The following is a 27,413-nucleotide window of genomic DNA, read 5'->3' on the forward strand; positions in this document are numbered from 1 at the left end:
CTGTCGGGAAGTTCAAGGCAACAATCTCCTCTGATTGGGAGAAATTGAAGTCTCTCGTCCTGAATCTGTTCTCATTCCTCAAGGTTGAGTCAGGTGTCAACCTTTGCTGTGAAGCCCTCGCCAAAGCAAAGCCCCCTCATAGAATCAATCTCGCCTTCCCCTCCGCTTCTAGAGCTCTTTCTGCTCCATGGTCTTGGTCTCGTGTGTCGGGTGCATTCTCTGCACCTCTCGTTCTGGCCACAAACCTTGTCATATTCATCATTATGTCCCTCCCTGGCCAGCACAAAGCAGTTGCTCAATTTGTTGAGGTCAATTGAATTTTCACTTGCAACTTGAACAGAAAGAACTTTCCCAATGTATTTGGGTCCTTCCCAGAAGGAAAGTCTAGACCCAGTGAAGTACAGGGTGGAGGGCCAGACAAGATAAGAAAATCATGATATTCTATTGTGCTGTTTGAGTAGAGGCTTCTAAAGGGGCTTGGGGACTTCCTTCCCTTGCAGAGTCATTGTGGTTGGAGAGAGACAGACAAAGAGAATTTACCTCATTCATCCATGAAAAATGAATGATCTGCCACCACAACCCAAAAACAATGTTTATTTGTCAAGGGACGCCTCAAAAGCAGCATGTTGGCCTCAGTGAGCGTGTCAGGCAGAAGAAAGCTGTGTTGCTCTGAACCAGCCATGCAAGGATATACATTCAGTATAATTCAGAGGAAATTTTAGGATGAAAAGAAACATCTTGCAGCAGTAGAGAGTAAGAGGATATGATTCAGAGAGCCCTGGAATTTTTCCCCTCTTAAATGGAACAAAGAGTGGCCTGAGACTTGTTCCTGTGCCTGAGCAGTGATGGTCCCTGTAAGTAAGGGGCCTATTTTAGGGGAGACCTTCGTTTTTCATTTTACTTTGTGTGACGCTTGTTGCCCTCAACTCGGGAGCTGACCTCTGCTTTGAGCTTCTTCTTTGCATGGGCCTGGGACCTTGTGTATCGTGCAAGAAAATCTGTTGTTTATTTTGCTTCTCTTGAGATTGTTTCTAAATATACGCATTTTTGTGTGTTTTTTTTTTGTATTTCAACTAGGAAAACTCCACAGATGACAACCGACCGCTGGTCCATCAGCTTTCCAATGAGAGCAGACTCTCCATCACTGACTCCCTTTCAGAGTTTTTTGATGCACAGGAAGTTCTGTTATCTCCAAGCTCTTCAGAAAATGAGGTTTGAGCACTGTTTTCAGTTAGGTGCCTCAAAATCTCTTTTGTTGCTTTTCCCGTGCAGTAAATACCCATATTTAGAAACACTAAACTCAATGGCCTTCATACCCAAAAAGCACAAAAGGATACAAGATCTTAGTAAACAAGGTTGTGAATGTAGGTGTTAGGTACTTCCTCATTTCTGTTACTTGATTTGTTTTACATCTTTTCAGTTACAGGTTAATAATTTTGACTATGAGCTATTTGATAATGTAATATTTGTACTACAGAGCCAGAAATTAGCAGCTTATATATTTTTGAATCATTGAATTTGACCTATATTAATTTCTAATATACAATTATTATATTATGATTATTATAATATGGTTATTACATTATAATATTGTTTTCAGTTGATGCACAAAATCATACTTTCATGAATAGGCAAGCATCCTAGCTGGCATTGCTGTGTGTAAGCATGTATTCATAATTTTACCCTTTCAGTATAGAAGTACTTATCTCGTTTATTAATTTCCATAGCAGATTCTTTTATTCACAAATAGTTCAAAGACAAATTGTAACTCATTCTACCTTAACACTAACACATTCTGAATATTGAAGCCTGAATTAATAAGAATTTTAATAGCAACTAAAATCTAGAGTTTACTTGTGTTTTCCTTGTGAGAACGAGTCAGGAAAGCATAAGGATTTTAATAACAGGTGTTTGCTGCAAACACCTCTGAGGCAGACTGGTATATGGGCTTCTATGAAAACAGCATCTAAAATTATTTGTCTAAGTTTGTAATGTGGGATGATTTGAGTAAAATGTTTGATGATTTGAGTAAAAGTTTTATGAAACTCTGGCTTGTTTATTCTTTCTCTAATGCATGGTATTTCTTATTTCCTGTAGGTTTCTGAGGATGATTCATATGTCAGTGACATAAGTGATAACCTTTCCTTGGACAATCTCAGTAATGATTTAGATAATGAGAGACAGACCTTGGGTAAGATTTAAATTATTTGATCTCTGAAAGTTTGGATTTTCACAGAATATTAATAAGCATGTACAGAGTACCTGCTGCAGGTAGAGAACTGTATCAAGTACTATATAAGACAATTAAGACATGGTCCCACCCTCAAGGTTTTTATAACCTAGGTGGAGAGACTGCACTCACTTGTGAAAAGTGTATTCATTCAAAAAAATTTGTCTGCTTGCATAAATTTCTATTTTCTAAAGTGAGGGTGTACCAATTACCATATAAACATCAAAGATTAATGTGACAGATATTCCTGATGGACAAACATTCTCTCTGCAAATGTTAGAATCCAGCTTTTGCCTTTAGGTATCTAATAGTTTTCATAATTTAGGAGTCCTGTAGGGCTTATATCAAAAAGGTCTAGTCTGAGTGGTAATTAAGCTCCAAATTCATTACGATAACACATTTGAAAATAACAAACTTATACCTTCTCGGAGCAGGGGCCCTCAAGGTATCCTAAGATGCCCATTTATTACTGGTTGGTGCCAAGAGTGAAAATGCTGCCTAGGAAATGTTAATTGGAACCACGGGGTACCTGGACTGCCTGACTATCCTTAAACAGCTCTGATTTAAAAATTCAGTGAGCAGACTGCTGTCTGTTTCACAAAGTGCCCTTAGGAGCAATACGCTCACTGGCTGTTCTCTGCTTTGGTTCTGTGGTATCATATACTCCAAGTCTCGGTATTCAGTGTGCCTTGAGGTCTCTCTGTTTGTCTGTGCCTTGCATTGGATACCCAGAGCATCACCTATTTTCATCTCTACATGGAGGGCAGGGACCATGTCAGGTCCTTTTTGATATTTCACTGCTTTCTCAGCTCAGTCAATATGTGTGATATATGACGATGATGAGTTGTTATCTGAATACCAAAGAGCCTACTCTTTGGGGATCACGAAAAAAGGCAGGTAATTTTAATTTTATTGTCCTCTGGACCTTCAGCATCATGCCTGCTAGAGGTCAGATGCTCATTAGGTTCTATCTTGCTTGAAATGTTTCTGGAGAGATGAACTCTTTGGTGGAAAAATCTGAGAACCAATGGTTCAAAGGAGAAGAGCAATAATTTAGGAGCTACTTGCTTTCCTAGAAAAGCAAGGAGGTAAATTGAAAGGGAAATGAAGAAACATCACCCATTGCCTTGATAAATAGCACACACACTAGAATGGAACCATCACTAGACCTAACACCACAACTGGGCTGAGTTGACATCAGCCAGGGAAAGCACGTAAGAGGTTAAGGCGAGTTCTCTCTATCCTAGTCCACAGCCATTTTGCTAGAAATGTTGACTAACATTGCCTTAGCTTGGACAAACACTGGGCCAAACCCAGGTGTCTTCTTCAGCGGTGTTTGGGAACAAAAATAGGTGTCCTCCAGTTTAACTGTCTCTGAGCAAGATTAGATTTCTAAACATCAGTACTCTACTGAAAAGATTGGATCTAGAAATAACCTTTGTGTTGATGATGCTATTTTGCCTACAAAATGAAATAGGATTGGATCCAGGTCTTGGTAAATTAATACACTAGAATTTCTCTGAGCCCATACTACATACTAGGTATTTAGAGTGCTTCCTATTAATTTCTTCCCCCTCAAATCAGCAGGCACATATTAGGATCTTCACCATGATACTCCCCACAGGGTACTGTGAGGAGGTTAAATCATTTGGGATATAGATTCAGGGATCAGATTTCCTCGGCTAACCCCGACTCTGCTACTCTCTGGTAGTGTGTTCTATGGCATGTTAATTAACTGCTCTGTGCCTCAATTTCTTCCCTGTAAAATGGGGATAATAATACTGTTTACCTCAAGAGATTGTTATGAAAATAAGTGAGATATGTACAATGCTTAGAAGACTTGCTGCCATAGAGTGAAAGGTAGATATGTATTAGCTGTTAGTAGTAGTCGTCATACAGTAGTCTTTCAAATTTAGATGAGTGTAATCAAAGAAAATATTTTGAGATTACGTGCAAAACTGTTTTTGAAAACTATCATTTGCAGCTACTGGTAAATCAGATTTTTGCCCACGTTGAGCCATCAGAACAAATTCAACAATTAATCGGATACTTAAATTTACATGAGACTGCACAGTATGACTCCAGTTTTATCCTTTTCTGTTCATCAAAGCAGCCTCTTTATTCAAAATGACTGACTTTATAAAGATAAATGTTAAATATTTATTTAGAGTAAAACGCCTTGTAGTGACTTGGCTTACTTGCTTTTCAGAGCCTGTTATGGAAAGTCGTGCGGAAGTGAAGTCCAAAAGGAGAACTTGCTTGCCAGCGCCCTGCCCCAACACCAGTAATATCAGCTTGTGGAACATCCTGAGAAACAACATAGGGAAGGACCTGTCTAAAGTGGCCATGCCGGTGGAGCTAAACGAACCTCTGAACACACTGCAGAGGCTCTGTGAGGAGCTGGAGTATAGCGAGCTTCTGGACAAGGCCGCACACATCCCCAACGCCCTGGAGAGGATGGTGAGGAGCCAGCCTTCCAAGGGCATTGTCCGGCCTCCGCCTGCACCACCTGGCCATCCACCGGCCAGCAGAGCCAACATGGGCTGAGCCAGAGCTCCAGTCCCCTCCGGTGTTCGTTGGGATTGTTCTTTAGACAGACAGGTTCTTTGCTCAGTGACATCTGGTTCCCCTCTGCCTGGCTCTTTTCAGTCAGCCTGTCAGGATTTGCCATTTGTAGTGGGGGATTTTCTGTCACAGATGGTGCCTGGGGATAGTTCTGGTCTGTGAATTTGCACTTTCTCATTCTCCAGAACCTTCCATGTGATTGTTCTGATATGCCTGTCTGGAAAATATGTCTGGAGGGCTGTCTGGGTATTTATTTTTACTATCCCGGGTGGACAGAATTTAATTTCTCAAGCTGTTTTTCTTGTCGGAGTAAATTGCCCTTGAGAACGTTTTTGTTTATTTTTGGAATTGTCCCTTTGGCTCCTACATCTTCAGAAAATAACATTCACAGAACAGGTTTTCACATAAGATTTTTCTTTTTTTTTTTTGTGCCCCGCTCTTATTCTACAGAGTTAAAAACAATACCACCACCACCAACAACAAAAACCACACCTCACCCTCGAAAAATGTACCTTCTTTTCTCGGTGTCCCTTCCAATGCAGGGCCCTCCAAGAATTTCTCATCCTTTCCCTGTGTTGTGCAGGTGGCAGGAAGGGGTACCTAGGTTGTAAGATTGTGGCCAAATCAGCCCTCTCTGTGACTGTGGCTGATTTTGTTCTTCAAAATTGAGTGTCTCTTCCTCTTTTTGCCTTCTCAGATGCTACCTGCTCAACAGTGAAGTCATTGTATGGGACACTGGTGTTTCTCCCCCAAGTGCCTAGTCTCTGTCCTGGGCATTTGCCGATTGGCTGAATTGGAGTTGGCATGCCCCCTTGGCATCAGGAACTTGCCATTAAGTCTCCCTCTCACTGGTGGAAGACACCATTCTTTTCTAAATTCTAAGTATTCTGTAGTTGTAGCCCTCATTAAAGCTTCATTACTTTAGTGATTTGAAGATTACGCGGAAATCTGAAATCAAACTACTGGGTGAAAAGAGACATCCCAGAGTCATTCCACACGCTCTCCAGGGACTTCTCCCATCAAAGAGGCTTTCTTGCTACTAATAATAAGAATAGGAGAGAAAAACAAGCTGTGTATCTTTTCAATCTTTTTTGTTCCTCTTTCCCAGAGAATTTCTGCTGAACAAAGGGAAGCAAATAGCTTCTAAGGCAAGTGGTAAAAGTCAACAGCTGTGGACAGCTCTTTTCTTTAAAGAAACCGATTGACTTTGAAGATGAAAGTACTCATAAAGGTGTTTCATGCTTGTGGCAATTTAGAGACCTTTAGGATATTCAGCTGACTGATTGGTTATAATTGACCTTGAGAAGTTCTAGGAAAGGCTTTGCCTTCCAGTGCAATACGTCAGGAAGAGAAGGTATGGGGAAGCATTGAGCAGGAGCCTTATCCAGGCATTGTGTTTACTGTTCTCTTGGTCTGCTCATGGCCCCTGCATAGATTCCCTCCCCTGTTACCAGCCCAAAACAGGTGTGTCTGCTCTCCCCCACCCTTGCTTTCTCAGCACTATGAGGTACTTTTATCAATTTTGTTATATTTTAAATTGTGAAGGTGATTCAGGGCTGATTTAGCATTCAATATCGACAGTGTGATTTTACTATTTAACAGGTAACAAACACCTGAGGAAGCAGAGAGAGGCACAAATAGCCAGGTTTCAAGAGCAGAGACTGAATTGCGCATAGTCAATTAATTCTTATAAGCTGTACAGCTGCTCTAGAGAGTTCTATAGTGTGAGGTTATAAGGTAGGTCCTATTTTTAAAAGGCTAAGAAAAGTTATGCAACTAGTGAACATTTGTGAAAGGCACTCAGCTCTTTTACAAAATATGCTAGGAAGAGGAAACATGGAGATTGTTACTCAATAGTAGAAAGGGAAAGTTGCTATCACTATTAGGTTTAATTTTTTTTTTGCTGCTCCCTCCCACCCAGAAAAAAAAGACAAAAAGAGTAATGTGTGTTTTTCTTGCCCTGAAAAGGAAACTGATAAAAATGTTGAGAGCCTCACGGCGAGGGCCATTAGAGGATCTTGCTCATTTCATGTTCACCTATAGTTTTCCTTTATCCTCCTAAAAAGCAGAACTTTTGAAAAGGCACTGTGCTCTATCCTGCGGATTGTTGCCCAGGCTCAGGAAATGACTCACAGATTTTCTTTTGTCGCAATGAGTTTTGAGGTTTAGACAGTTATCACATTGGGAATGGCTAAAGTTAGGATGCCTGTTCCTGAAATTTGCAGGAAGTTTGGCTTTTATTTATGCCCTTCTCCGCCCCCCTCTTCCCTGAAAAACCTTAGCACGATGTCAGGATTCTCAGATATTTGTCAGCTTTACAGGTACTGGACTCAGCCTGACTACTCAAACACAGTGGAGTTCATTTGATAAATATCCTCATCCTGAAGGCCTCTGCCAACTTTTAGGCATCCGAACAAATGGACAGTTGAACGTGTTTGCTTCGTTTGTCTCTGAGGCCATAACGCACATTAATTAAACCTGCAACTTTACCCCGAAGTTGATCTGGTTGTCTTGAAACCTGAGACACCTCTTTCACGTTTGAAAATAAACCATAAAGAAAGAAACAGAGGTTTTATTTTGCTCGTGCCTTTGGTAAAAACAAATTTCTTGGTGACAGAGAAATAACAACGTTCTTTGTTTCCTCCCCTTAGGTGTACGTGGCAGCCTTTGCTGTGTCAGCGTACGCATCTAGCTATTTCCGAGCCGGAAGCAAGCCTTTTAACCCCGTTCTTGGAGAAACCTACGAGTGTATTCGCGAGGACAAGGGCTTCCAGTTTTTTTCAGAACAGGTGGATATATACCTTTTTGTTTGTTGTGCACACCTTTTTGTCCACTTGCCCTGGAGGAGTTGCTTACACCTCCCATGACATGTATTTCTGAAATATTTATTTTCCACCTGTCACTAGCTTCACAGCCCCTGAGATCATTACAGTGCTTTTGCACATAAAGAGAGGGATCAAGTTTCCTTCCACTGGAACCTAGCCACCCCCTCGGCATAAAGGTTCTAGCCATGCTAAATCTCATTGGGCCATATGCATGGAAGTGCCCTTTCTGTTCAGTCGTAGTGAGAGGACTTTTCAAAGTATGAAGCGCTTGCCCAAATTACAATGTAGAGGTTTAAAGGGTGCACCCTCACTCACGGACATCGCTGTTCTAGAGCATGAGTGCCTCATCAGGATGGGTCACACCAAATAAATGCATTCTTCTTGAGTTTATTTAAGAGGAATCATTTGTTCGTGTATTTATTCATTCAATCCATAAATATTTCTCAGACATATGTCACGTGCCTGGCATTGCTCCAGTTGCTGGCAGAATGCACGTGGGTGGGGGCTGAAGGTAGACCAGAAGGCCTGTCATTGAATGGATGGGCGTAGTACTGCATTCTTGTGCAGCCTGTGTTCCCCGAGCTTCTGCGAGATTCTTCCCGCCTCAGAATTAGCAGAGAATAATATTCAAGAATAGGGTCTCTGAGCCCGACAGTGTAGGTTCATATCTCAGCTCTACCTCTTACTATGTTTGTAACCCAGGGCCAGTTACTTGGCCTGTCTGTGCTTCAATTCCCTCTTTAAAGTGGAGATGATGATAATGGTACAGACCTCGGAGAGCTCTGTAACGATGAAATGAGATACTCTCCACAAAGCACTTAGACCGGTGTCTCATACAGGAAGTATCCAGAGTGTTATAGGAGTGTTTGCTCATGTTACTGGTGCACAGCAGCAGAGTTTGCAAGAGTGGATTGTTGGCAACATCCAAAATATCTACCAATAAGCAACTGTTTAGCTAAAATAGGGTGCAACGATACTGAAAATAAAAAGCCATTCTCTCCCCTGGTTCAGGCAGCAACTGACCATGTCTGCCATGCATGTATCCCTAAATGTCACCTGAGGGACATTAAGCACGACTGCTTCAGTACCTTTCTCTCCTCCCAATTCTTAGAAAAGGGTGGGTTGCTTTAATAGGATTTTCCTTCCTGTTGCCTTGCTGCCCTCTTTATCAATGGATGTGCACTATGGGGGTAAGAAGGGAAGGGTGGTGTGGCTGAGAGGCTGATGAAGACGGTGCTTGACTTAACCGTAATATATAAGCAGTGTTCTCTGAAACTCAAAGGAAAATAAATACACACTAATCCCAAAACACATTTTTGGCAGCAGCTTTCCAGTTAGAAGCTAAAAACGGGAAGTTAAACACTGTTCTTAGAGAGGTAGGGGGTTAGATCAGTAGTTAAAGAATTTTATTCAAATTCAACTGGGTTATTTAAATCCTACAACTGAAGTGGAACGAGAATAAATGAAAATATAACCTGGTTGCCAAGGCATTATGTGCACTCACATGAAAAAATAAAGACCCAAAATAGCCCCCAACTACAGCAGACAATCAGGACAGGATGAATAGGTATAAGAATGAGTAGTAAATGTGAGCTTGTGTGAAGCTAAGTTTCAACCCCCAGAGCCTCCAGCGAGGATTGGAGGGTGGGAAGGTGCAAATTCAGGATCTGCTTGTGTATCTCCTATGACGGCTCCTGGAACACGTGCACAAAGATGGAAGGAGCATTGCATAACTTAGTCTTTGGTTCCATGAAATGGATCCCAAGGAAATAAGCAAGAAAGAGATCTGGCCGTTTTTAGTAACATAGGGTGTGCTGGATGTAATGCAGACTTGCTTTCAAATCCTAACTCCACCACTTACTCTGTGAGTGGCCTTGTAGCAGCGACTTAAACTTTCTGAGCCTCGGTTGTTTCTTTACCTGTAAAGTACAAATGGTAACACTTACCTCCTAAGTGGCAGGAAGGCGTAAATGAAATAATACATTAATGTGTGGAGTACTTGTCCTGAGGCCTGTAGACATTCAGAACATGGTTTCTGCTCTTATATTCAAAGGCAACTTTTAAAATCTTTTTTAATATGCAGTGTTAAGAATAGTAAAAGGAGTATTGAAGTAAGATATACTATATCTGTGCTACTAATTCAAGTGGTTGGAAGGGGGCGTAATGTCACTGGTGTGTCTCTGACAAAAAGCCAGCCGTGAGGCAGCCAAGAATTGTCCGCACAGCTGGCTTTACCATGGTAATACTGCCAGTCTTGATCATGATGGAGATACTTCCTGTGTCTGGAACATAGCCTTATGGCCTCAGATAGTTGGTTCTTTTAATACACCCAAGAATGGATGAATCTCTCAGGGATAGACTCACCTAGCTAAGCTTACAAGATTCTGATATATACGCTAGAATGCTATTACATGCATTTCACTCTGAAAAGTAGACCAACCCTGGGGACCAGATATACTAAGTTTGCAGAATACTTTGTATTTTTTAAACGTGTACCAGATCTTATTTGATCTTGAAAATACTCCCTGTGTGGCGGGTGAGGTTCAGTGATAAGTGAGGAAACTGAGGCCGAGAGCATCTTCCTGTACCCTCAGCTAATGCCCTCTGTTTCCATTCCTGTGTCCTCTTTCCCTCATCTTTTTGGAGGTCTCTTGGGTAGGTTTAGGTATTGTGCTCAGAAATGCTGGATTCATCAGCTGCCAATGTGAAAATAGCCTTTTGCACACTGTTCAGACTATGGGATTTTGTCTGTCATTGTCACTTAAAACTTTCATCCTCCAAACTCACGTAGTACTTTGTTTTCAGCTCCCATTGTGCGCTGGGGAGTGGTGTTTGTGAATGAGGTACTCAGGAGTAAATCATAAACATTCCTGTCACATGTTCCACCTTCTCAGGCAAGGAGCTTCCTTTGTGCAAAGAAATCTGATTCAGCCTTGGCTTTCTAAAGAAGCCCAGAAAAAGGGGAATTCAGGAAGAAAGGACTTCCTTTCTCTCTTCAGGGACCGAAACTCCTGCCGGCAGGTTATTCCCCAATTGCTTCTCCTGGAGAGAAAGCTAACTAGTTTTGAGCTTCACCAGGGACTGGAGAGGTCAAAAAACTCATTTCACCTAGCTTTGCTTCTCTTTTATACCTTTGGGAAAGGTTTAAAGGTGTCTAAAGGATATGCAATTAAGCTATTACCTAAAAGTGGCTTTTCCTAATTACCTGGAACTTCAATTGTCAGATCCCTGTTCAGGTCATTTTAACCATTTACTACCTCAGCCTGGTAAGAGTTCGTGACAGAAAAGCTGAGTGGAATTATCAAAAGTTACTAAAATGGAAGAGAGTCCAATGAAGTCTTTTTTCCTTTGCTCTGTGGGCTCAGCCCTTCTTCCTTTTCGGTGATTCATTAGGAAACTTTGAACATATGTTCTTGGACAGACTATAAATGCCATACCTATCACTTCCCCCCCTGCTCATTCACGTCACCTGTCTGAATAGTGCTTTTATCTACTATTAGTCAAAGGTATTCCTACTGTTTAAAGGGGCATCTTATTTAAAGACATTATCAGAGGAAATTTAAGCTGTTCAAATAAAACTAGCAATAAATCAAACATAAGGCAACTAAACTAGTGCCTCTGCCTGGACACAGTTCTCCCAGTTCTCTGGGTGGCTGGCTTCCTTATTTATTTTAGCTTCAGAGGTTTCCATTATAGAGAGTCCTGCCCCAACCACTCTGTGTGGAATAGCACTGCCACTTACCATCCCCCCCTTCATGCCTCCCTTTATTCTTAACACACGTTACTCCTGACAAATTATGTCCTTATTTGTTTATCATCTGTCTCATCCACTTCTGCGCTAAAATGGCAACTCCATGAGGTAAAGACTTTTGTTTCTTATTGTATGCCCAGTGACAAGGTCAGAGCCTGATACAGTGTAGGAAATCAGTAAGTGATGAATGCCATGAAATGAATGGCCTCTTGGTCCCCTCCCTGGATGATTTTCACCTGGCACTTATTTGTTCTCTTTTTCATAAGCTGCCCTTTGAGGTTGGAGGCGAGTCAAGACGAGGAGGACCATAAAGTCCCTAGAAAGCTGTAGAAGTGATGCATTTAAAGGATATTTTTTTCTGAATCCAAAAATTTACAAAATACACAAATATTGAAATGTACTCTTTTTTCATCTGCTTGTCTATTGCCCACTTCTTATATAAAATGCATTCAAAGCATAAATCAAAAATGATTAGGTCAGTTTGAAGAAAGACTTCAGTAGATAAATAAATGATAAGAATGCTTAACTAACTGGAATTCCTTGACTTCAGGCTTATAGAAAGGTACATATAAATATTTGCATAATAAAAACCATATATACTAAGTTCCTGAATGTTTGGGAATCCTTTCCAATCTGAAATTGCTCTTGTGTGATTGAGGTGGAGAGGGACGCTAAAAACAAAACCACTCTAAACTAGATTTATCCAGTAGGCTAACAGACAGGGTCTACTCCAGGGCTGGGGCAGGTCAGATTCTAACTCAAAATCTACTGCCTTTCTGAGTTACACCTGGGTCAACATGTAGTGTGAATAGAAACTCAATGAAATTTCACACTGAGACAGGTTAGATTGTGCTCATTCTCCTCTACTCCGGTAGATTTTTAGAAAGATTGCCATCAACAAAGATTAAATTACTAGCCATGAATTTCCCCCTTTCCATGGGCATTTGAGTTAGTTAAAGCCTTAGAATAATCTTTTTCAGTTGGCTGGCACTCACTGATGCTGGGCTTTGAAGAAGACATCGAAAGCAAATGTTAAAACTAGAGCATTTTGAAGTCAGAGAGACCCTCAGAATCATTTTACAAAGAAATTAATGAGACTCAAAGAGTTGGAAAGGTCAGACTGAAGAGATTCTTTCTTCAAATATTCATGATATGGGACCTCAACGACGCCCTTTGGGGCAATAGCAGAGCCCAACTTGAGAGCAGCCATAGAGAGGGAGCAGGGACGTGATATTTGAAATCAGAGGACCTTGGTTTAAAGAGCTGTCCTTGTCACTAATTAACTGTGAAGCATTGGACAGGTTCTTTCATTTGTTTCTGAATTTATAAAAATAAGAATAAAGCAGACACAAGGTTAGCATGAGAACCAACTGGAAATCCTCATGAAAAATGGCTGAAATTTAGTCCCTGCCTACTTCCTACCAGCTTATGATCCTGTCACTTTGCATGTGTCCTCTGTTTTTTAGTTTGCAAAATCAGTGGTATTAGCTCTGTTTTACAGATGTGGTAACTGGGGTCCAGAAGGCTTAAAAACTTGCTCAAGGTCACCTCAAGGTCATATAGCCAGTAGATGACAGTGCACAGTTAGGACCTGGATCTGTGATCTCCAAAAGCTACACTAGGGTAGCACTTGGCAGAAATGGTTCATGAAGAATACTTATCAGAAGGAAATATATCAAAGAATAGTAAGGCATCAATTTAATTTCCCTGGAAAGCTTTGTAAACATCTTAAAAGCAATGTGTACCAAATAAATCACTCCCACAGGCCTTTCTAAGCCAGAAAGAAATAAGCAAAATCATTGATGTTTGAATGTTGAAATGTATGCACGCAGAAAACATTTTTGAGCCCATCTAAAAGGTGCTGACTCGTTAAGCTCACAATAGCTTTAAAGGTCAAAGGTGCATTTTTATGGGACATATATCTACTTTATGGTTTGATAGGGCTTCTTTTATAATTCATAGGGACAAGTACATTTATTCGTATTTTATGGGATGTAAAATTATTACCAAAGAGGTTTTCTAGTATTTATACGCTTTATTTTGCTTTGATGTTTACATTAGGCCAAACCTATAAAATGTCAAATTCTTGATCAAAGCTGTGATCCCTACAATTTTTACTGCATCATTTCTGTTAGAATAAATATGATCTATTTTGCAATAATCTACTTTAAACTATGCCTACATTAAGGGGAGCATTCCATAGCTCCTCTCCTATTCCCCTGGAGGGAGGGGGAGTTGGGCATGTTATCTTGTCCTGGTTGAATTTTATGTAATCCCAGGGTTTAAAAGCTGACTGCTTTCATTGAGAGCGGGCGGGGGAAGTAGGGGGAAATAAGGGTACAGCATTTTATTATAGGAAGTATCTTCAAGGAGTTGCATTCAAGGAGTGGCTTATGCAGAGAGTTGCATTTTGGGAGTTAGGTTTCTAAACGATGCTCGAAGTGAAAATTGCCCTTGAAAACCCCATAGGCACAGGAAGGCATCACATTCTTAAGAGGCCGGTGGGAACTAAAACCATCCACAGGACAGCAACTTTGCATCGTCTTCTATGTTCATTGAGACCTGAGAGATACCCGCAGTATTTAAATCTTTGTCTCTGTTTTTCTTTGGGCCAAACTGGTAGATACAGTTGAAATCCCATCAGTTAAATAGGTATGTGACATGACTCTAGATTATCCAGTCCCTATCATTCTCCACCCACAAGTGCTTTTCAAACCATGTTCCTCATCACTGCTGAAGAACTGGGGCCAGGAGGGGAGGTTGAGGATTGGTCACCCCCCACCCCCTGAAAACATTGACATAAACCCAAAAGGCTGGGTTTTACCTCCACTTCTTCCCTAGCAGTGTGTTTGGGAAACATTATTTCTGTCTTTATGGTTTCTGTCTCATTTGTAATATGATGCTCTAAATGTAAGAGAACCAGCTCAGCCAGAGAGATGTCTGGGAACACCGCGGTCAGCAGTACTCTGGTGTCACTAATACTGAATTATAATAACAGTACATGTACCGCTCACGTGCCCGGAGTTACTAAGATAATGAGGAAATCTAACTGAGGAGCCATTTCCTCATTAGCTTCTTTATTAGTGACTAAAACAGAAGTAATGACTCCAGTGACAAAAGGCAGGGAATGTGCTACAGTCTCTGCTGCAGAAGAGTCTTTTCTAGAACATAATTACTTATTTACTCAAATTATTCAGAAAATGAAGATAATTTTTTTCTTAGAAGCTGACTAACATTGCTTCAGTATGGGTTTGTTGAGCTCGTTTTAAAATAGAAACATTATTCTCTAAAAAAATTTTTCTTGAATCAGTCTTCTTGTAGGTGATTTGAAAAGAGGCCGGACTTTGGGATAATGTTTTCAGAAGAATGAAATCTGCTGAGACAAACAGAGTTTTTGTGTTGCTTAGAAATAGCATTGAAAAATATTTACTATTTGGCTTCTTAATTAAACACAGTTACTTTTGGAACAGCTAATAGAGGTTTTGACATTGGCAGATACTGTCAGATTATATGGTTTATGAGCAGGCAACCCTAGCATGTTCCTGCTTTTATTTTCATGTCTTTCAAAACAATTCTCCGTCCTCATCACTGGCCACTTGGCCATTTTTCTCTGAGGCTTCCAGAGGCTTCCATTCACCCAATTTCTTCTCACCCCTAACAAAGTTGAGCAAATCAGAGCTGACTGTTTTAGGAGCATCCTCCTCTCAAGAACAGACGTGGTGAAATAAAACTAAAAGAGTTTTCATTCACTTAGATACTGAGCATCTCGACATAAGGGAGAAGGACTGCATTTCATGAAAAACAAAAGTTAATACGCTTTTTCATTTCTGGACTTTGTTTCCCTCAGGTCAGCCACCATCCACCTATCTCTGCATGTCACGCTGAGTCTGGAAATTTTGTTTTCTGGCAAGGTAACGTGCTGATATATTTGACCGCCATCATTTTTTTGTAATGTTATAGATTTATTTTATTCAGAAACTTCTCTAAATGCATGTCGAGGTCACAGTGGCCCTGGACTTGGGCCTTGTTGGAAGGATCTGTATACTTGATACTCTTGCCTCTCATCTCTGAACAATAACTGAATTTGTCTACCTCATAATTGAAGATTTAGGAGGATAATTTAGTTCCCTTTTAAAAAAATTCTCAATCTTTGTCTGGGCCACTACCACTCATTTCTGTAATTTTTTCTCTCTTATTCACAGCCACTTGAAATTCCTCATGTATTTCAAGAGACGCAAGATATTTAGTTACTTATCAGAGTCTAGACAGCACAGGGGTTTTTTGCTTTGAATACATTTAAATTTTATTTCTAAAATCACATTTTACATTGCTGACATTTTTTGTTTGTTTCAATTTGGAGGTTTTGTACCTATATTCAGTTTATGATTTTAGATTTGGGAGGGGATGGATTGTTCTGAAAAATATATAAGGCTGCAAATATTTCCTAAATGGATTAATCAATTTTGTTAACTCCTTTATTAATTCAAAAGTTGGAGTGTACTACAGAAGGAACATTTGAGTATCCTGGGTTTTCATGCATTGAGCACTTATCAGTTTTTAAAACATTTTTCTCTGCTAACAGTGGTAACACCTGATGTACCACATTGCCATAAAAAAAAATCTACAGAATTTAAAAGATATAAAAGTATTTTGTAAAAAACCTCCTTCCCTCACCCTAGCCCCAGCCACTCAGTTCTTCTCTCTGGAGGCCAATCAGTATTACCAGTTTAGGTTCCAAGTACCATAGTTTCTGAATCTTTGCTACTAAAGTTTAGGATTAAAGCTTAACTAGAAACTTCTCTAACTTCACTGAAACCCTCTGGAAATAATTCTCCTAAAATCTCTAACCTCCTAATTCCTAAGTGTCATTGACCTCGTAAGCACTTTATTATTAAGCTAATTATTACGTAATGCGAAGGGTCTTCTCGGAGTAGTTCCTGTGTGTTCCTTACATTACTCACAGCTTTCTCCTTAGCTCCCTTCTCTTCCTCATCAGGATTTTCATGGGCAATTCCACTACTCCTATAGGCCCATGACTCCCAAATCTTTCTTAAATTCAATCTGACATTTCTCTACATTTTAATTAGGTTGTTTAGACCATTTACATTTATTGTAATTATTGATATAGTTGGGGTTTAAATTTGGCCTCTTGTTTTCTATTTGTTGCATCTGTTCTTCCCTCCTGTTTTTCTTTTTTTCTGCCTTCTTTTGGGCTGACTAATTTCTATGATTCCAGTATATCTCCTTTGTTGGCTGATTAGCTATACCTCTGTTTAATTTCTTAGTTGTTACTTTAGGATTCATATTATATATCTTTAACGCATCATAGTCTGTCCTTAAATAATATTATGCCACTTCACCTATAGTCTAAGAAACTTATAAAATATACTTCTATTTCTCCTCTCCCAACATTTATGCTATTGTGGACATACACGTTACTTATGCATGTTATAAACTCTGCAATACATTGTTACTGTTTTTCCTTTAAACAACCAATTAAATTTTTTTTGTAGCAGCTTTGTCGAGGTAGTCAATGGGTTTTAGTATATTCACAGAGTTGTACGATCATTACCACAATCAATTTTATTACATTTTTATTACTCCAAAAAGAAACCCCTTTAGCCAATGCCCTCTCCTATCCCAACTTCCAATTTCCATCAACCTCTTCCATCCTTAGACAATCACTAACCTACTTTGTGTCTTTATAGATTTGCCTAGTGTGGATATTTCATATAAATGGAATCATGTGTACGTGGCCAGGGGTTTCCTGCTCCCAGCCCACCTCTCTCCTGGCCCATGGCCATGGATAGCCCCGTACTGGCCTCCCTGCTTTCACCTTTATGGCCCTGTGGTCTGTGTATTGTCCTGCAGCAGCCAGAGAGATCATCTGTCTCTGCCATTCTTTTTCTGTTCCCTGTGGGCACCACCATTCATGCAAATTAAAAAAGTCTGAGATCATCTACAAATTTTCCCGGTCGGTCACAATCTGCATCTGATTAGTCACCCATTTCTGGTTGTGCTTCTTTAGTGGTTCTGGGATCATTTCCACCCCTACTGCCTTGGTTCACTTCGTCCTCATTTAACACACGAGCAACCAGTAGCCTTGTCACTTTTCACCTTCTTTTTATCTCTCTTGCTCCTGTTCCATTCTCCATATTGTTGCCAGTTTTCTTTGCAAAGTCTGTATCTAATCACATCAGTTCTCTGTCTAAACAAACACCTCATTTCCCCCAGTACACACAAACCACTTCTTCTTAGCCAGGCTGTAGAGTCCATTGTTTTTTGTACTCCATCTTTCTACTCTTCTCTAGACAGTCTGAAACTAATAGGACACAACCACACCATGTTCTCTTATGCTTCCCCCTTCCCCCCTCGAACAAACTATGTCTTCTGCCTGCAATTGCTTTTTCTCTGCCTGGTAAACTGCTTATTCTTCAAAGCCCGATTTAAGTGGCTACTTCAGACGAGCCTCTTCTGATGTCTTCCAAGCATGTTGGTTATTCCTTTTTCTTTGGTTCCATTTCACTTTACAACATAACTCTCTGTGTGGGCCTTACAAGTTGTCACTTCTGTCTGCCTTTCACATTGTAAGTTCTTCCAGAGGAGGTACTTGATCTTGTAATTGTAGTCTCCCTGATTCTGTTCTGGGTACTTAGTTAGTACTCACAGAGAATAAAAACTTATCCTATATGATAATGGATTTTATTATGAAGATTGTTCTGTATCGTGATGGATCATTTATGCCGCCTACATGATCCATTTCTTATCTACCTAGCTCTCCTGCTAAAGATGTAATATTTGGTATAATTTTATTTCAGACGTGAGATGGAAAAACAAATTCTGGGGCAAATCCATGGAAATTGTTCCCATTGGCACAACGCATGTGACTCTGCCCGCGTAAGTTCTTCTTCTGTGGTTTAGGAACTTTATAGAATTTAGGGCCGCGATATAGGTTTAGAAACAGGATGCCCACTGTCCCTCAAGGCCTTGTGTGTCTGTTTCTTCCTTCTCATCTGTTTCACAGTAAGTTTAAATGGTCCTCATTTTGACAACCTCACATTTTCTTTCCCTGAAATGAAAATGCTTCCCAAAGACCAAAATTCCTGGAATAGATGCTTTTAAAAAACTCATTTCTGCTTTGTAACAAAATTAAGAATAGTGATTTCTCTTTAACAGTGTTGTGCTGCCTCATTGTCAAAATTCCTTTTAAGAAGGATATGGCCTTGACCTTTCAGGAATTACTGATACTTATTCATAAAGCAAAAATGGTTATGAGAGTGGCCTCTGGAACCAGGCTACTGGGACTCATGGAATCACTGTGCTACTTGCTAATTGCAAGTCCTTGGGAAGTTACCTAACCTTTCTGGTTAGCAGTGCCCTCATCTGTGAAACGGGGATACTAAGCCATCTGCTGCTGTGCAGATTTAACAGATAATATATGCAAAGTACGTAAAATAGTATTCAGTACATAGTATGTGCCAGATAAGTGTTTGGTCTTATTACTGTTATCCTCACAATTATTATTTAACTCTGTAAGTAGTATCTGAATACTTTCTCATTGTAAAAGATTTAAGATCTCTGTATTTGTATACATGTTTGTATATGTATAGACACACATACATATATATGTACCTGTATGTGTATATATGGGTGTGAGTAGAGACAGCAAATTGTGAAAAACCCCTACTGCCACTTCCCTTTCCTACTTTGGTGACTTTAGACGAATTACCTCTGGCTCTGTTTCCTCCTCGGTCAAAGAGGGGGTGAATTTTTTCAGGAGATCAGTAGCTTCTAGTATTCTCGAGCACCCGAGTCTGACAGCTGTGGCCCTCCATGGTGTGCACACCTCCTCGGAGAGGGAAAGCTCAGGATGCCCAGCATGGCTCTGGTGCTCAGTCAGGGCTGGCTCCATAAATGAAGGAATGAGTAATGCATTAAGTGACTTATAGTTAAAAATAGCAGTGCTTGTTTGCGTTTGCTGCTGGCTCTTCCGGGAATTGTTCCTCTCACCTTTTCCTCCTTTTTAGGTTTGGAGACCATTTTGAGTGGAACAAAGTGACCTCTTGTATCCATAACATCTTAAGTGGGCAGAGGTGGATTGAACACTATGGAGAGATCGTCATCAAGAACGTGAATGATGATTCCTGTCACTGCAAAGTGAATTTTATAAAGGTAACCTGGTGGGTCTGGGAGCTCTGAACCCAGAATGGCCTTGGCAGAGCTGTGGTCTCGGGACACAGGGGTCTTGGGGAATTTTTCACCTTCCCTTTTGTGCCAGCAGATGTGCAATGCTAGGGACTCCCTGTTCCCAGCCCACCTTTCTCACCTGGATCAGGGTCATGGTTCTTCCTTCCACCCTTACTCCCCTATGGTCTGTCCCCAGGGCTGCAGCCAGAGGGACTCTTGTGACATCTGTCATCATGCTACAATACATTGTGCTGAGTGAAATAAGCCTGACACAAAAGGCCAAATATTGTATGAGTCCATTCATATGAGGTACCTAGAGCTGTCAAAGTCATAGAGACAGAAAGTAGAATGGTGGTTGCCAGGGACTGGGGGGGAAGAAGGAATGGGGAGTTATTATTTAATACAGAGTCTCAGTTTGAGAAGATGAAACATTTCAGTACCATATAAGGCGATGGTGGCACAACATTATGAATATACTTCGTGCCACTGAATTGTACACTTATACATGATTAAAATGATCAGTTTTATGTCATGTGTGTTTTACCACAATTTTAAAAAAAGAAAGTCATGTCATGCTTGACCAAAATCCTCTAACAACTTCCATCTTTCTGAGTAAAATCCTGCATTCTTACAATGGCCCACAAGCCCCTGCACAGCCTGCACTCCCCCTTCGTCCCCCACCCCACACACCCACCCTCATTGCTCTCCAACCTAAACTCCTACCACTCCCGCATCCCTTTCATTCCTCACTGCCCCCTGACCACACTGGCCTTCTCTCTCTCTCTTCATTTCCTTCTGCTTGGATTCTTCTCCCAGATCCTTCCATTGCCTGCCCCATCTTGTGTCACTCTCTACATATCCCATTTTCTTCAAAGTGTTTAGGACTGTCTGTAGTTAGCTTGCTTGCTGTTGGCTCACTTGTTTATTCTCTCTTCCCCAACCCCACCTCACCATTCCTGACTCCAGAAAAGCAAAGGCCGGGTCTGTCTTGCTCACGGATGTTGCCTGATGCCTGGAAATGGTGTCTGGCACCCAGCAGAGGCTCATGAATATTCACAGGATAAATGAACAGATTGGCTGATTGGCCTGAGGCAAAAAACATGGGATAGTCTGTGTACTTTTCCAACTGTCTTGATTGGAACCCTTCTCCCACCTTTTCCTCCTCTTGAGAGTCCCTCTTGCTCTTAAAAAGCGTATGTTCCTAAAATGGCCTTAGAGTGTTACCCTACTCAGGAAATATTTGCATGGAATTAAGAGCAAAATCAGAAGCTGAGAGATTAGGTTCTAACTGTGGAATTTCACACGGTACCTCTCTGCACGACCTGTAGTTGGTGGAGGACATTATGGAGAGGTGGATTGGGGTCTTCCTTATATCCTCTAAGTCAACCTGGGTTATAGTCAGACATAAAGCTAGTATTGATTTGGGGTAAAATAAAAATGACCCTGCCTTGAAAGTGTCATCTAAGCTCTCTGTAAAAAAGAAACAAAAGACAGCCTGGAGCAAGAATCTATACACCTCCGATGCAGGTGAGAACCACCTAGTTCTCAGCACTTTCTCCAAGGAAATGCGCTCAACTTCCATGTCTACCATCCACCTCTCATGGCTACAAAAAACTATTCTCCGGTTCTACCACTCACCCACTTAGAACTGGAGAGTGGTTTTTTGTAGCCATGAGAGATAAAAAGAATTAGAACATTGGACGCACTTCTGGAGTGGAAAGAAAATCTGAAAGCAGATGCAGCCATTACCTGTGGAACGTGGCTGCCTCCCTGTGTGACATCTCATTGTATTGCCAGGATTGGATTTGGTGGCAAATATCTCTTAAGAGAAAAATCTGACTGAAGCTTCAGATTAAATTTAAGAGCTTGGACAGTATTTGTATCCCCTTTTCCCATGTCTACATGACGTGAGAACTCACTTTTACATTTCTGATTCAGCTCTGAGTTGCTGCTGTACTCCTCCCTTCCTCCCATTTTTACCCTAGACTTGGAATGGGGAAGCCAACCCACCAGAATATGGCCTGGAAGTGCCACTCAACTTTATTGGTTTCCAAATATGGATTCTATTTGGGCTGAAAATAGTACTAGGATTTTTGATTTATGGAGTAATGCCTTCTGTTTTTTTCCTAAAGATTTTTAGGGCAACGGGGTAACTGGGAGATTTGAAAAAAAAAAAAAAAAAAAATCGACTCTAGAGAGTTGGAGCTCTCTCTGCTGGCCGCAATGTGGTACTGTATAAAATCCACAGGGCCGGGCTGAGCTGAGCTGAGCTGGTCTCAGACGAAGATCAAACTGCAGGGTGAATATCGGGTACCCTGGGTACCATGGGTTGGTTGAAAAGATCTAGTTTTGGAGAAAAGAGTAACAGGATAAACTGAAAATTGATTGGTTTACAGAGCAGCCTCCCTTGAATGATTTACAAAGGACTGTCTAGTTCCTTTAGAGAAAAAAATTATATAAGTTACATTTCTTTTACATTGCAATAGTCCAAGCCATAGTGAGAGTCAGGGAACAGCTGTTCCACAGGAGGGAGCGACCACACTATTTGGCTGATGTTTAAGAGATGAGCCTTCCCTTCCTACATTGCTTGTAGAAAAAGAACGGAAAAAAAATGTATCATACGCATAAAAATGTATCAAATGTTGATTGTTGGGTTGCAAACTGTAAACAAAGGGTTAGCTACTAATTTTTATTAAATAATTAAAAATGTGATTTAAAAAAAAGTTAGAACCCAGAACTAGCAAACTATATGCAGTGTAGAATTATCTTTATGGCTCTTTCACTCCCCCACTTTTTTGTTTTTTTTGTTTCTCTTAATAGCTGTAATAAGTTGATCCCAGAATACTAAACAGACAACTCTCACTTGAATCCTAGGCAAAATACTGGAGCGCTAATGCCCGTGAGATTGAAGGTACGGTGTTTGACAAGAATGGAAAAGCGGTGCATCGGCTCTTTGGGAAATGGCATGAAAGCATCTACTGTGGTGGCTCGTCCTCGTCTTCTTGTGTCTGGAGAGCGAGTTAGTATCTAGGTTAATCAGCCCCAGGCCAGGGGGGCGAGGGGCATGGCCAGAGGAACTGCAGGTGGGCAGGCTCAGTGTCCACCACTGTCTCCAGCCTGCTTTGGACCATATTTGAGCTACTGGCCCTTCTTTCATTCACCTGATCATATCTCAGACTCATGCTGATTGATGCCTCCGTTGGACTGGTGGGTCTAGGTACTTAATCCCAGAACAAAGCCATTGCTGATCTATGGTCACTCTATCTTCCAGTCAACACACATCATTCCTGTATCTGTACTGGGCCCTAAGAAGGAATATCAGTGAAGTACAAGAAGTCGTTCTACAGTAGGACAAAGAGAAAACTGTTTCCAGAAAAGCAGAATGATCTGGGGCGGGGGGTTCTACAAGAGTTAGGTATCCCCCAGATTCACCCAATTCCAGAAGGAGGCTGAGTCCTTGAAGCAGCAGCTATGGGGGGAAGGATTAGGGAAACCAAAACTTCAGAACATATTTCCAGACCATCTTAAGACTTTAGGTCATCTAATCTGATAGGTGTGTTTCCAAGTCATGGTCATATTATAAAACCATTGTTTTGAGAAACCACTATTAGGATGTTTTAGGCTGATCAAAACAAAATAGGGAAATTATTCTAATAGTGGCTTAACCCATGGAATATGGGCTAATACTTAATAATAAGTGAGGGGGTGGGTGGCCCCAGGATTGTTGACAGGCAACTTACCTGTGTCAAGAGCACAGATAATTGAGGGCACATTCTGTCACTGCCAGTATGGCGATGATATTTCCCCTCACGGATGCGAAACAGTTGTCACGATTCAATATCATATCCCCACGTGACAGCTCACCAAGCAGGGAGAAGGGAGGACAAAAGAGCTTTGTTTGCTTGTGCCTCTCTTTTCTCAGAAATGAAGTATTTCCTACGGTCCCCCAGCAAATGTGTCTTTACATTTTGTCAGCCAGATGTGGACCTAAACCCATCCTTGCACCAATCCTGGGCAACTGGGTAGGTGGGAGAGCTTTTGATGGGTCAAGATTCATGCCCTGGGGAGGGCAGAATGCCACCTGACCAGAGCAGTTTCCTGTTAGCAAGTAAGAAAGGGAGGTGAATGTAAGGAGGCAGCCAGCGATGTCTCTTTCTATGGGTAGCAGCCACCTCTTCCTCCATCGCAGAGGTGGCCACGAAGCTAGAATGAATTGGCACCAGTAGTCTCCTTCCTAGCTTCAGAGTTTCAGAGGCAGGCATGAGATTCTCCCCGTGACACATTCACTCTCCTTTGCTTAAAGTATGTATCACAGATGACAGTTACCATCCTCTCCTGGTGTTAAAGTAATACATTGAGGAAAGAACACTGCATAAGCTGTTATTCTTGTTGTCATTGTTATTCACTGAGTTTATATCTTCATCTTGGCCTTTCTGAGTACCCCTGGCCCTTCTTCAAGAAAAACCACTGTCTTCACGCTGATGGACAGGGACAGGGTGGATTTTTGAAGGCCCATTAGGAAGCTTTGATATTCTTTCCATGCTTAGAACACACGGAGAATTAGACCTAGAATTTGACCGAAAAAGGACTTCTGAAGCTTCAAAAAATGGTCTGCAGAAAAGTTCACGGAAAGCATTTGTATTTGTATATGTGCACAATTAGAGCTCAGGCTATCCATGGGTTTTGTTAGTCTACATTTGATTTACCCAATATGTAAATGTAGGTATTTTCAGCTGGCATTTAAGTTAGGGCCCTCACTATACCTGCATTCATCAGCTTGGGCGGCTATAACAAAGTATCACACACTGGGTGGCTTAAACAACAGAAATTAATTTTCTCACAGTTCTGGAGGCTGGGAAATCAAAGATCAAGGTCCTGGCAAATTTGGGTTCTGGAGAGGGATCTCTTCCTGGCTTGCAGGCATCTGCCAGATCTGGGCCCCACCCCTCCAACCTCATTTAACCCATCATGATGTCCTTAGAGACCCTATCTCCAAATACAGCCATACTGGGAGTGGAGCTCCAACGTGGGAATTTGGGGAGGACACAAACATTCAGTCCATAACATTCTGCCCCTGGCCCCCCAAATTCCTGTCCTTCTCACATGCAAAATGTATATATTCCATCCCAACAGCCCCAAATGTCTCAATTCATTTCAGCATCAACTCTAAAGTTCAAAGTCTCATCTAACTATCATCTAAATCAGGTATGGGTGAGACTTGAGGTATGATTCATCCTCTCCAACTGTGAACCTCTGAAACCAAAATGTGCTTCCAAAATACACTGGTGGAACAGGCGTAGGCTAGGCATTTCAAAAGGGAGAAGTAGGAAAGAAGGAAGGTGTGACAGGCCCCAAGCAAGCCGAAAACTAGCAAGGCAAATGCCATTTGATCTTAAGTCTCCAGAATAATCCTCTTTGGTGGGAGGATTGGGGCAGTGGCCCTGCCCACAAGGGCCCCAAGGCTCTGGGTGGTGGCAGCCTGGCATGTTGAGGCTGCAGCAGAGGCCCCACCCTTTAGAAGGTGGAGGCTGCCTTGCCCCTTGGGCCTGTGGTAGTTTGGGCCTGTGGTGGGAGTGGCAGCTTGAGGATCTCTGAATCACTTGCAGTTATTCTTCCCTGCTCTTGAAGCATAGCACGTGTTTCCAGCTGGGTAAGCTCTGTGGTCCCATCCTGCAGGGTAGCAGGACCAACAGTCTATTTTCTCTGTCCCCTTTAGTTCCAGGTGGCAAAGTGTCTGCCAGTATCATCTATCTCTGTTCCTGGCTTCTGCTAAGATGGTTTTAAATGAAAATATGTAAGATTTGGAGAGGCAACAGATAATGAAGAGAAGGGCAGGTGTGGGAGAAAAGAATAACGTTTATTGACCACTTATTAGGGGTTCAACACTATTTTAGGTGCTAGACAGAGTTTCAGGAGAATTTGCCATCGCTTAAATGAAAAATGGACTCTCTAGAGTCCATGTCTTGTTAGTCAGGAAAAATGGACCTAGAGTTCTTTTTAACATGTTTATTTTGGTAACAAATTATTTTTGTAGTTTAAACTGTTAGAAACTTCACGGCATTTTGTAAATTTGTTGTATGACTACACAAAGAAGGCTTTATCCTTGTAAGTAGAAGAAAATTTATAGAGAAGAAAATTTAGAGAGAAATATTCAGCCCTATCTGTTAGCCAGAATATTTTAATAGAAATGGAAGAGTTTAGAGCTGAGAGGAAAGAATTATAGCTAATCTCAGATGAAAAAGGTGGAGGAATTAACATGTAACATAAATGAAATGCAAGTTACGGATGAATGATCTCTTTTTCTTTCAGATCCCATGCCAAAAGGCTATGAACAATATTATGGCTTCACACAGTTTGCACTAGAATTAAATGAAATCGATCCGTTGTTTAAATCTTTCTTACCACCTACTGACACTCGATTTAGGCCAGACCAAAGGTAAGGATTTTTCAAAGATCTCCAAAGATGTAAAATTTTTTATGAAAAGTCTTATTAACAACTCGCAGGCCACCAAAGGAGCCTAAAAGAGATAGGCGATGTCATCAGAAGTAGAGGTCCAGGGGAACTTTATGCAATCAGGTGGAAAGAACGGACCCCAACTTAGTTAGATCTGTGTGTGGCATGACTTTTATTCATTAGTAGAGCCCATTTCTATTGAAATGTCAAGAAAAGGTGTTTATTTTTAAGAGTTTAAGTGCATGCAATAGATCCTGTATAGTTGAAAGAGTAAAACAGCATCCCGTTCCCCCGACCTCTCGAGTTTCAATGATTTTAGTGCACTGAGATCTAACTTCTGATTCTTTGTTTGCTCCTAACACGCTGTGTGACATATGATAAGTCTTTTAATTTTTCTCAACCTCAGTGTCCTACTCTGTAAAATGGAAAGAATAATCTCTTCCCTAAGACCTTTCTAAAAAGACTCAAAACCCAGAAGGAAAAAAGAAAGGTAAAATTTGACTTAATTAAACACACACACACACACACACACACACAGCAACACTCTTCTTCATGGCAAAGCAAATAAAATATATACCCAGAGTCAGAAGATAAATGACAAACTGAGAACTCTGTATTTGCAACTCATTTCATGAATTGATTCTAGAAATAAAGATCCACCCTTTATAGCAAAATGGACATAGTTAAATGAACAGTTCAGAAACTAAGAAAGGCAGATATCCCTTAAATATGTGAAAAGATGCTCCATCTCACTCAAAGAAATGGAAATTTTTCAAGCCACCTTGACATATCATTTCCTAACTTCTCAGACGACAAAGATTCAAAATTTGATGTACTCTGAGGTTACGGGGAAACGGCACTCTAATATCATTGCTGATAGGAATATAAATTGCTATAATCCCTATGAAGCACAGTTTGCTTATATCCATATTACAAACTAACCCTGTAACCCAGCAATTTCACTTCTAGAAATTTCTCTTTACAGGCATACTAACCCAAATGCAAAGTGACAGGCATACATGGTCATTCGCTGTAGCATTAATTGTAATATTAAAAAATGGGTAACATTCCAAAAGTCTAACAATAGGAAATGGTTTAAATAAATTCAGGTATAGCCACACAACTGAATATTATACAGCTATTAAAAAAATAAAGATGTCTATGTGCTACCACCAGAGAACTCCAAGATGTATTGTTAAGTAAGAAGTAAAACAAAATAAGAAACCAAGGTATAGACAGTATGTGTAGCATGCTACCATTTATGTTGTAAAATGGGAGGGAGGGGAATAGTAATGTTTGCTTACATACACATAGAAAGAATCTCTAGAAGAATACAGTAGAAACTAATAGTGGGTTACCTGTTTTGGGGGTGGGAAGGTGGGAGGGATGAAGAGGAAATAG

At 40.9% G+C, this 27,413-nt stretch overlaps 1 protein-coding gene across 7 annotated transcripts in view; it reads left to right on the top strand.

The window, feature by feature from the left end:
- Positions 1–27,413, top strand: part of OSBPL3 (oxysterol binding protein like 3) — a 166,961-nt gene that overhangs the window by 133,137 nt on the left and 6,411 nt on the right. For 6 of the 7 annotated variants that reach the window (XM_081080276.1, XM_081080271.1, XM_081080275.1 and 3 more), the window contains 9 exons: positions 1,078–1,212; positions 2,098–2,191; positions 4,440–4,690; positions 7,447–7,584; positions 15,219–15,282; positions 18,190–18,268; positions 19,399–19,543; positions 22,433–22,577; positions 25,868–25,994. In XM_081080276.1, coding sequence (XP_080936402.1) covers positions 1,078–1,212; positions 2,098–2,191; positions 4,440–4,690; positions 7,447–7,584; positions 15,219–15,282; positions 18,190–18,268; positions 19,399–19,543; positions 22,433–22,577; positions 25,868–25,994 — 1,178 coding nt within the window. The remainder of the gene's footprint in view (positions 1–1,077; positions 1,213–2,097; positions 2,192–4,439; positions 4,691–7,446; positions 7,585–15,218; positions 15,283–18,189; positions 18,269–19,398; positions 19,544–22,432; positions 22,578–25,867; positions 25,995–27,413) is intronic. The other variant, XR_013995393.1, reaches the window with a different exon arrangement.

The sequence above is a fragment of the Rhinolophus hipposideros genome (genome assembly GCF_964194185.1).
Source record: "Rhinolophus hipposideros genome assembly, chromosome: 18".
NCBI classification, from domain to species: domain Eukaryota; kingdom Metazoa; phylum Chordata; class Mammalia; order Chiroptera; family Rhinolophidae; genus Rhinolophus; species Rhinolophus hipposideros.